General features: G+C 43.7%; 3 protein-coding genes across 3 annotated transcripts; all 3 read right to left on the minus strand.

Annotated features, from left to right (window-relative positions):
• Positions 1-5,317: 5,317 nt before the first annotated feature.
• LOC117302550 (uncharacterized protein F54H12.2-like) lies at positions 5,318-5,914 on the minus strand. Its single transcript, XM_033786524.1, has one exon. The coding sequence runs from the start codon at positions 5,912-5,914 to the stop codon at positions 5,318-5,320; it is 597 nt and encodes a 198-aa protein (XP_033642415.1).
• A 17-nt stretch (positions 5,915-5,931) lies between these two features.
• Positions 5,932-6,636, minus strand: LOC117302551 (uncharacterized protein F54H12.2-like). The gene has a single exon (XM_033786525.1). It carries the CDS (start codon positions 6,634-6,636, stop codon positions 5,932-5,934), a length of 705 nt encoding a protein of 234 aa, XP_033642416.1.
• Positions 6,637-7,899: 1,263 nt separating this feature from the next.
• Positions 7,900-8,370, minus strand: LOC117302552. The gene has a single exon (XM_033786526.1). It carries the CDS (start codon positions 8,368-8,370, stop codon positions 7,900-7,902), a length of 471 nt encoding a protein of 156 aa, XP_033642417.1.
• Between the last annotated feature and the right edge of the window lie 3,247 nt (positions 8,371-11,617).

The following is an 11,617-nucleotide window of genomic DNA, read 5'->3' on the forward strand; positions in this document are numbered from 1 at the left end:
CCTGGACATAACTAGAGATGTAATAACCTGTTCAGTAACTGAGTAAGTCAGATATTGTTTAATTTTACTGATGTTATGTAGATGGTACATGGCATTACGAGCTACTTCACGAATATGAGTTTGCATGTTCATGTTACGGTCAAATACAACCCCTAGATCATTGATTTGTTTTGAAACTTCTACACAGTCATCTCCAATGTTTACGTTGAAGGCAGGAACTTTATTTAAATGTCCAGGTGTACCTATAACAAGCAGCTCGGTCTTGTTAGTGTTGAGTTTCATGTAGTTTGAGTTCATCCAACGTTTGATGTCAGTGCAACATCTCTCAATAAGTGAAGTGCACATTGTTACACCATCTGATGTTGGTGAAGCTGATACATACAGGACAGTATCATCTGCGTAGAAGTGACAGGTCAAACCATGATTGCGAATGACTTGACCAATGGGTAGCATGTAAATGTTAAACAGGAGGGGCCCCAATACCGACCCCTGTGGGACTCCGTACCTTAAGTGACAGGTCAAACCATGATTGCAATGACTTGACAGTTCTGAGCGCGCGCACATGATCGAGTACAATGGATTTTACCTGGTGTCGTCTTCTTAGAACTCGAAGATCATTAGTGCAATTTGTTTGGGTTTAATACTAAATTTAACTTTTGCATATTTTGAAGCTCCTAGTAAATAGAATAAATTGACCAAGAGTGCTCTTAAAAAATAATTTTGGAAAAAAAAAACACTTTCATTTACTAAATTAAACATCCATTTGTTGATTATGGGGGTATTCATTTTCGTTTAATGACCTTTTGGTCACTATACAGATATCTAATTGGCCTATAGTTCTAAACCTTATTGTTATATATTAAGACGGTGATACATGCATATTTATTGCAATACCGAAAGACATATACCGGGTATTTTGTTATGAGATTAAGGTGTATTTTGTCTCGACTATCATCTTCTGTGTTTTTTCGAGAACAAATATTCGTCTGTAATATTTGTTGTATTCGTACGTCGTTAAACTATCAATAAAAGACAATGGAACAGGGCACATTGCGTCAAAAACTCGGGTTCTATTCACGAGATAACAACAAGCAAAACAACAGAGCTCTCGTACAACCAGATCTCGCGTGAAACAATGGCATCATATTCTATAAATAGATCACTAAGTCTGCATACACTATCATATTCAAATTAATTTGATCCGTTGAAAAGTCAAATGGGGCTCTACTCTATTCAAGCGAGAACCACTTTATGCATACTTACTTTGTGATAGCACATTGCCTCCTGCAGTCAGCATATAGATCCAAATTAACCATCTTAAATCCATTATGTTGAAATCAAAGTATAGAATAGCAATAACTTATCATTTCATTCATTCTTTGGCCTTTGAACCTTGAAAATAAATTATCGGTTCTTAAACTTTAATTTCATATTTCAAATGGCCATTTTCTATATCGGTACTTGTACTATAACATCAACTTCACATCTGTATTTTTGAATACCAATTAATCTACTGTGAAGTTTTACAAAAAATGGGACTCCTTCAAAGTATTGTGCCGAGGTTAACTCTGCATTTTACTAAAGTGGTATACTATGTCGGTCAATTTTACACTTTGTGTTGCTGTAACGGTTTTTTAACATAATTGTATGAGGAGTTGTAATAAGATTTGTTTAAAAAAAATCACCTCGAAAAACCTATAGTTACGAAAGCCCTCCAGAAAAAAACAACGATGTTTAAATCTGTGATTTAACGGCTTGATTCGTCATAATGGATTCACCAACGCCTCCCCTCCCCTCCCTACCCCCACCCCTCCCCGCGTAAATAGCGGATGGCGTGTCAGCGTTACAAATCCTTAACAATTGAATGTGCATACAATCTTATTACATACACGTTTTGATGATTCCGTAATGATGGACTGTAAATTGTAATAACCGAATCAAAATATCTTGGCGTTTTTTTTAGCACTATTCGAAATAGTTGATCCTCAATGTATACGTTCTTAATAAATGGTTGGCCCCTCATTGACATGCATTGAGTATTTATTAAATTACTGGGCCCTCGACTTCTTCAATGCTATTTATTTATTCAACAATCTTCTCCTGCATTTACAGATATTTGTTTGTTCATAACAATAAGTAAAACAATGGACAAGGGGAGTGGTACGAGGTCTTAAGCGTCTGTCTAAAATCAACAGTATCTTAGGCCCCGTTCCCACTGGACCCCGCGTTAATTTGGCCGAAGGCAGGCCGGGTCCTTCATCTACGACCACGACCCCGCCAGTAGTAATGTTGAAGGAACGCACACCTAATCGCAGTCCGGCAAGCAAATATGGCTTGTTTTCAATGTTGTTTTGCCGGACTGGAAGTGAGGTGTGTCGACCCTGGCGGAGGTGGGCTAATGTAATTAGGGCGAGCCACGCAACGGTAAGGGGTTTGGCCCGAAGGGCCGATACGTGGGGGAGGGGGGTTAACATTATGCGTGGCATTATGTTGAGTGGTGTTTGAAAAACACCGCAGTAGTTGTCTCACGACAGTGTAACTGAGTGCAAACCGTTATTGTTTGTACTCAGTTCGCGGTGCGTTAGTGATTTTTTTAAAATCACGAAGCGCCGCATCACAAAACCACGCAGCACAACCGAGACGTCTACGTCTCGGTTGTATTTTCACGAAGTGAAAACAAAGCGGTTGATTTCCACGACGTCTGACAAGCAAGCCGTCGTGGAAGAATAAAAAGGGTTGGTCGAGGATTATAATGTGTTCGTGTACATGCGTGTATGCAGATTCAAATTTATTTATCTCGCCCTTTGTCTCTAGTGCCATCCCGTCTTAGTAGACCGGGGTCATCATTGTATTTGGTGTTATGTATTACGAAGGAAGGCGCTTATGTCTTAACTTATTAAGGCGCCTTGTCAAAACGTCCCGGGCGTTCCTCCGCTGACAGTCTGCGGACTGGACAGCAAATACCGCCGTTGCTAAGGACCTCGGACAGTCCGCGGAAGAACGGCCATGTGCGTTGAAGCGCGGCGAAGTTAATGAGCTATCCTTGCCGGGCGCTATTGTTAGTATAACAATAAGTTCATGAATAAACAAGTTGTATTTTAAGGTCACGAATATCAGCGGCTTGGACGCGGACCGGCCGTGCTCTTCCAGAACAATACATTTTCTACTCGCGAATACCATCCTCCTGGAAGCGGACAGGCCGCACCGACAAGACAATTACACCATCCAGTGCATGTGATAATCAGGGAACGATTTCGCCTGTATCACATCGCAATTTGTGATGCAATTTTGATGATTTGCTATGCAATTGTAAAAAGTGCATCGCAAATGTTGCGATCCAATTTGCGAAGCATAATTTGCAACATTTATGCTTGATACAAAAATATCGATTTTTAACTTGAAACCATTCACATTATTAATCAATATTTTCCCGCAAGAAAAACGATGCTAAATTAATAAGAAATCACCCCCGCCGCGACTACTAAACGTTTTCTTCCATGATGTTGAATACAATATGCTGCTCTGGCAGTAGGGCAAAATCGACCAATGAAAACATTCGTTACGCGCTTTATGGAAATTCAACAGCCAATAGAAACACCGGTCTCTGAAACTGTGGCTTCCTCCCCCCTCAGACATTGGACAAACCAGACTATCTGGTTGTTTTGACATGGAGACACACTCGCACAGGTGTGTATATTTGTTCATTGGTGACGGTGACTTGGGATTTTATAAATAAGAAACTAATGTTTTCCGCTTGGAAAGTAAGAACGAACAGTTAAAATTGTCCCCTGGATACTCTGACCCACTTGGAACGGAGTTTGCACGTAGCCTGGAACTTTTGTCAGTCGAAGCCGGGAATAAAGACAACCATTTTTAAAATTCATGTTTTGGTTATGTAGGCCCAGCCAAGTCTTAAAAGTCACACATTGGAGGAAATGGATTTTAGTTACACATCCACCCTTACTTTGCTTTTTAATCTGCAAAGGTAAAACCATTGTTGACCACCTACGTTCCTCCGCGGTTCCGCCGGTCAGCTCATAAGCTGGACCTTACAATGGCCGACCGGTAGCTCCGCGGAGCCCCCGGAATATTCATGTTTATTGACATGTAAATGAGCCGTCGTGGCCGTGGACATGCCCGGTTGCTACGGGTTCTTTTGTTACAAAAATCCGCGGACTCACGCAGAATGCACGCGGAATGGAACGGCTTGGACGTTTTGACAAGGCGCCTAAGTGATTAAATTCAACGGATGTGTGACAAGGTAGTGGAGTAATTTGTATGACGTCACATCCCATTCCCGAACGCGTCTGAACAAGTTTCTAATTCGTCCCACTGTAACTAATTGTACACCTTTCCTATAGTTTGTTACTTTCATATGTTAAAATTGTAACTTGAGTTGTAAGACATGTAATTGTTGTCATTAAAGCTGTTTTTCTTTTAAAGAAACTAAATGATTTGTGTCCGTCGTACGTTATAATTGTGTGCGTTTTCTAAAGGGCCTGTTACTCAATGATAGTCACAAGTAAACGTGAAATGGGATTGGGGTTAAACATTATTCAAACTTTGAAAGGGGTGGGGGAGTCCTACAGAGACAACGAACAACAAATAAAGGAAAAAGACACAAAATTAATTAAATCGGCTTTCTAAACTTTATTGAGTAAACCATCCTACTGATTATTAACATTACTTAAAATTATAAAGATCCCCCCCCCTCCTCCCCCGACATTAAATGCTTCATACGCTTATCATACATAGAAAACACGACTCTTCCCATCCACCTCCTACCATTTAAGCCAAGGACTTTGAAATTTGTCGCGAAACAAAGGACAAGTCGTACACCTTTGTGTTAAAGTTTGAAAAGTTTTTTTCTGAAAAAATCGTTTACTGCTACATCATTTCCCCCTTTATCGGTTGAGAAAAACCCAACGATGGTGTCCATGTGGATATTCCGACAACGGTGTAATAGGAAAAACAGAGAATATTGACCGCATACAGCTGACAGTGGGCCCTGTAAGTTAGTACGATTATGTACAGTCTGACGAGTGTTTTTTTTTGAGAAAAGTTGTAATAAACGACAGGCTTGGGGGCTGTCCGTGAGAATCAAAGTATTCTCCCACACCGTCCCTGGTGATGTAAACAACAACCCAGTGCTGTCCTGGTTTAGTTGAGGGATCCGTGTTGATAACAATGGCGCTTGGATGCGGGAGGTGATGTTTCGGTATTCTATCACTCGCAAACACTCCCCTGAAGACTTGGCGGGTAATACGGTCTCTCTTTAAGATTAATGTTATCTCGTTGGTATCCATGATCGTTCCGTCTAGCTGTTGTAGTCGAAGATGATGTTACGAGCTTGATCAATCTCTAATATGTTGTTGAACTCGGCATAGATGATGATGTTGATGGTTTCTTCGAGCGGTGAGGCAAAGTGCATGTCCAGACGAAGGTTCCAATGCTTCACCAAGCTGAAGTGTCCACCGCACGCCAAGTCTGGGGTCAGGTCAAAAGCGTACGGTGTGTACCCGTCTGGGTAGTCGCTCAGACTGATGTCGTTGCCTTCATTCATGTACATTTTATCCATACCGGAGAACAGCGTGTGATAGGATCTGACGCAGTTTTTCCTTCCCGCGGCGTAATCTGGTTTCAGAGGGGTGTGGGGGATCTGTTCGCCGTTGACATGTACCGACACGTAATTAACATTAAAATGCTGGAAGTTGTAGGGGTTTTTGGAGTATGACCCGTTGAAGGCCGCATTGGACACGCAACCCACCACAATTCTATTGGGTAGCTGACCCAAGAACAAGTGATCCTGAGTGAGTGTTAAGTTTCCCCTGGGTACAGACATCATTTTACAGACGACGCGTCGGAGGGGATACTTGGCGGTTCCTTTTTCCAGAGCTTTGATGTGTCCGAGCATCACCGCAGAACTGACCGTTACTCGCCGAATAAACAACGATGCATCCATAATCTTAATTTTGTAGGTGGGGTTTTCCCCGGAAGCCATGAGACAAAAGGAACCAGCTTGACTTTCAGGTCAACTCCATTGATCAAGTGTTTGTCCTGACAGAACAAATCTCCATGAATGGGTCCAATCAGGTCTAAGATTCGACTGTTTAGGATGCGCTTGCGTCTAGTCTTCAAGCCCGCATTTGTCTCTGCTTCACTAGCTGTACAGTTGACGTTATCCATCTTGCCTGCGGTATCCTTACTCCAACCTGAAGCCGTCAACTGCGATGCCTTGGCTCCTTTGTCGTAAGTCAGAAGGGTCTCGATCATGGCTCGGTACGGATACGTCGGAGTGGAGGCAGAAATCAGTCGCTCATTCAAGGTCACGTCGACTTGGCTGAAGAGGGTCTGTAAAAGCAGGTTGCAGGGACCGACCACATCTGTGTCTTTAAGATCGGTGCCGTCACCCTTGGTCACCTTCACCTTGACGTAGAGTTGAGTCTGGGAAGGATCGATGTATTCCTCGCTCGAACCGGGAACATAAAACTGGATGGGACCTCCGTCGGCAAGATTAGAGATGGGGTGGTACTCAACGTACTGGCCTTTTTCTATACTTGTCTGGGTGGGTGGTAGAGTAAAGAGATCGAGTTCACTCTTTGTGCACTCTTCGGAGTGGTCGTGTAGCAGGGCCATGGTGGAACTATAGTCTCGGAGCGGCTAGTCGAAGATATCGAGTGATCGTCTCGTTCACTTCCCAGACGTTGAAGTGGCTCTTCTCCGATTGTGTTTTCGTTTTATACCTTGTCTAGCAGGTCGAGTCAGTCGGGAATCTACATTTTGAACAGCCCGCCTAGTTAAACGACGTCCAGTCTGTTTGAGTCTTGACCTCGCCGCTGTCTTTACATTCTTGCCTTCCATAGCATCCTGTGCAATTCCCAAGCCTGTGCGCAGTGCTTGACGTCCCAATGTCTTAGCCCCCTGAGTGATCAGGGGCATGGCCGTTCGGAAGAGCCCGCCCAAAATATTACCAAGTCCGAAACCTTTCTGAGTGAGAGCCCCACGAAAGACAGGGTGGCCACGCCCGAGTTGTCGCGTGTAATGTTCCACATAGTGTCCGGGGTGGGATACGAAGCGGTTTCTCATGCTGTCAGTTGTGTTGATCAGTTAAAATACGTGGAGCGTCGTTTTCTGAAGTGTAGTTTCACGATGACCTTCCCACCGATGAATGGGATGAAATGGCCCACGTCATCCCTTATATCTATGTGGATTGTGCTCATGAATCTCTGTTTTAGAGGAACGTAATGCGGACTATCATACGTCTTTGTTACAATATCACCGTATTCGCCTTCCACACTCACATTACGTAGAAGAGGTGCTCTCGTGTCCCCAACGATGTTGTACTCGATGATGTCGGTGTACACGAACAGGCTGTGGATTTGCTTCATATCCACGACGTGGGGTGCTTTCTCTATACCAGTGATAGACATAGCCTTTTTAAAACCGAATAGGTAACCCATACGTTCGGCAAAAGTAATATTAACGTCATCATCTGTTCTCACGATTACCTTTTGAAGGTATTTATTGTACTTGATGCGTATTTTGTCTCCATGGCCGATCGGGGGTGTTATCTTTGCTATTAAATCATCCGGTGTCTGGTACAAACCCTCGGGAATGTGGTGATTATGTATGCCTCCTCCTGTCTCTTCAGCGTTGCAGTAGATGTGGTTGTGACCTTCTACAATGTTGAGCCACCTGCGAGGGTAAGTAATCTCGGCTAGACTCACCTCCCAGTCCCCTTCGAACGACAAAGCAGTGGGTAAATTCACGCTGTAATGACTTAGAGCATTGTCTGGGTAGGTATCCACGCTGCTGTTGCTTGGGAGCGTCACGTAAAACGAATCCATCTCGATCCTCTCTTGGACGTCAAATGTTGGCCGGCGATCCGTGAGCCACGTACTATATACCCACTAGCCCTTTCACCCAGCTGTTGAACTTGTCTGGATATCCCAGCCACTTTACAAAGTATTCCAGCGCACCACGTCGTTTTCTAGTGCGTAACACTTTCTCTACTTCATACATTTCGTCATTCTTGTCGACTCTTTGTAGTTCTTGTTTGTAAAATGTACCCTTCAATTCTTCGCCATTGTAATCTGTCAATTTGTACACCGGCGGATTCCGTGGAGTTCTATTGCTGACGGTAAAAAGTTCGGTGGTCCAGTTGGGGAGGTAACCCTTACTGAAAGTTCTCGCTGCCATACTTATGCGAACCGTATCCCCAAGGTTAAATTTGAAGGAGGTGACGATGGAATCTTTGCTATCTGGGATACCGTACAGAGTATGCCATACCTCTTCGGAGTTTGCAGGGCTGACTGACGTAGGTGTTCTCTTTATGCTCCTGTGAAACGAGCGGTTGTAGGCGGACACCATTTTTGGTAAAAAGGCTACGTAGGCGTACTTGTTTTGAGCCGTGAAGTTCTTCCACATTTTAGTTTTGATAGTTCTGTTAAACCTCTCCACTATACTGGCTTTTGTTTCATTGTGAGTAGTAAAGAAGTCAATCTTATTTTTCGTTAGGAAACTCTGAAATTTTGGTTTGTATACTCCAAACCTTTATCAGTCTGGAGCGCGCGTGGTTTACGCCCATCTTTTAAATTTGTTCAAAGGCCTTGATTAGCGACGTCCCCGTTTTATCTCGAAGGGGGACGACCCAGGCGAACTTGGAAAATATGTCAATGCACGTCAGTAAAAACTTCAGACCATCATTTTGTCGAGAGATTGAGGCAACGTCTACCAAATCGGCTTGCCATTGATGATCGATACCACCCACGATGACCCGATTCCGTTTGAAACGCCTCCGGATTGGTTTATGTAGCGTGTATGTAGGTTGTTGGCGCAGCCATCTAACGATCTGTTTCCTGCTGATGTCCACTCCGTCTTTTTAACCGCGCGGTAGGCAGCATTCACACCACCGAAACCAGAAGGATGGTTTGTGTCGTAATACACCTTCTTTAGGTACTCCTCCATCGACGAAATTGGAATCTTCAATGACGAGTGTGCTGTTGCAACACACCCACAGACAGCGGAGTCTTTTCAGTATATTTGGCGGTGTGCACTCTGGTTTGGGAGGACAACACTCCATTGCGAAAGTCGGTCTTCTAATGAAGGATTTGAGGTACGGTGCATGATTTATAACGCCGTCCACTTTTGCTTCCTGGTCGAATAAAGTCGCTTACTTTTCCTCTTCTTGACAGGTGGAGAGAGTTTCTGCTTTTTGGCTGGGAGATGGGATGCAGACGCAAACAATTTGGATAGCCCTTCAAATTTATCTTCCTCGTCGTCGCTCAGCTCTTCTTTCAAGCCCACTTTGAGTAAGGGTTTTGTGTCGATCGACTTCGTCTCAGTAGCATCAATCGGTTGTTCCTTATCCAACTTTGGAGGACCATCCGAATTGGTGGTTTGTTCGTTTTTGAGGGTCATAGACATGGGAGCCGTCCTCTGTTTGTTCAGCGCAATATACCGCTGTAGTGTCTGTTGATACAGCTTAATTTTATCTCCTTCAGATAGATCCTGTCTGTCGAGCAACTTTCTCAGATCGGTGTCCAAACCATGCACGACGCAGGTGATAGGTGTTTGCTCCATGCGTCTAGACGCCTGCATTCTGGCGAGAGTGTCTTGCGGTACGAGTACCATTTTCTTTGTATGCTCCATAACGCTTACTTAAAAAGCAGTCCACCCAGAGCGGTCAACACCGGTGTCAGCAACGCACCAAGGAAACCCCCCTTCTGTTTCAAAGCTGTTTTCTTCTTCCGAAGGCTTGTCCTCCCGTTGGTCAGCGCTCTCAGTTTTTGCTTGTGTCTTCTCAGTTTGGTTCTATCGGCGGGTGTTAGGGAAACGTTACCGTTCAAAACGTTGAGGGCGCACTCACAGAGACAGGTTATTAGGTCTTTGCCAGCTCCGTCAATCACTCCCTGGCGCTGTTTTGTTGAACCCTTTGCCAAAACGTGGAGGTAGGGAGCGTGCTTGTGCACGCGACGAGACATCTTTACAAATGAAACCGCAACGCGGGAGTAGTTTTATTTTATACTTTCGGAACGTAAACCGTGGGGTATTCACCCTGAAAGATGTTAGATCTGAGGCGCATGTGTTCCTCGGTGTCCGGTTTCAAATCCACAAAGAGATGAGAGTAGGGGGAACTCGTTGCGTCGTGATAGGCCTCGACCATGAATTTTGGTTTGTTCGGATACATCTGTCGTGCCAAGTGCGTGATCTGTGAAGCATCTCTTGGGTTTTTAAAGAGCACCATATAATGCGCGTTCAGACTGATTGTGCGCATTTCTTTACCCCGGTAAAACAGATTTTGCAGTATGAGTATAACCGACAGATTGTGATGATGACTCCCCTTGGTAAAAAGTTCGGAAATCTTTTTGTTATTACCAGATTCTGACATGAGGTCGTCGATCACAACCAGGTTTCTCTTCGTTCTGTCCAAGGAGGAGAGAAGGTCGTCGGGATATCCCTCCACAAAACGAATGTCGGGGACGGTGTTGGACAACCGATCATAAGCATCCTGATAAGCCCCATAACACCACACAATATTTTGCGGAGACGGTTGAATGACATCGCCGCCCGATGGGTTCAATAGCTGCGACACAAACTGTGTTTTTCCTGATCCGGTAGGACCCGCGATGACGCAAGTGAACGGGTGTTTAAGAATGGAACTCATTTCATAAAATGAAAAAACCCTTATCGACACAACCCTCTTTTATAATTGCAACCATTTCTGGATGAAAAGCGTACCACCCAAGACACACTCAAACCACATCTTTTTAGTTTTTGACTAAAGCGGGCCAAAGGGCGCCCCCAACTCGGCTCCAAAATTCGTTTATCTTCAGACCCAATGGTAACAAAGAGCGCCACCAACTGATGTGTTTCACCCCAATATACCCACACCAAACACCCGGTTTCTGATCATTATGACCCACCATCCCTGATGACCCCAACCATATCAAAGATCCTAGATCCCACCCCACTCCGCCCTTCACTAATTATACTTATCTAATGTTTCCAGCCTGTTACCCCCAACGACTTTTCAGCTTTTACTTTTAATACCAATAACCCTCTTTACAAACGGAACAAAGGGCGCCCCCAATTTGATCCCCAAACAACCTCGTTTATCAAACCCCAAAGATAACAAAAGCGCCACCAACTTGCGCGTTCCACCCAATTTAAATAAAGTCCCCCTTCCCTTTTTCAAACACCCGGTTTATTGACCCACCATCCGTATTGACCCCACCACTATAAAAGATCCCCACCCCCTCCCTCATTAAATGTACGTAACTAATGGCCGTACCCTTATTTCAAAATTCTCTTCTTTTATACATTAAAAGTAGATACTGAATACAAGTATATAACGCGTGAAAGACGGAAACAGTACTCTGATTCGGTGTTGTCCTTTACACTCACTTAATTGAGTCGTTTTTTATTTTGTATTATTTTTTTTATTTTATTAAAAATCAATTAATAACCACAATAACAATACATCAAACATCTCAGATTAACCAATTATATTATACTACTTATACGGTATTCATTATAAATGTACATGTATTTATTTCATCAAAGGTTAACGATAACAGTTTTACAGTATTATTACAAATATGAAGTAAAAACAAAA

The sequence above is a fragment of the Asterias rubens genome, chromosome 18 (genome assembly GCF_902459465.1).
Source record: "Asterias rubens chromosome 18, eAstRub1.3, whole genome shotgun sequence".
In the NCBI taxonomy this organism is placed as follows: domain Eukaryota; kingdom Metazoa; phylum Echinodermata; class Asteroidea; order Forcipulatida; family Asteriidae; genus Asterias; species Asterias rubens.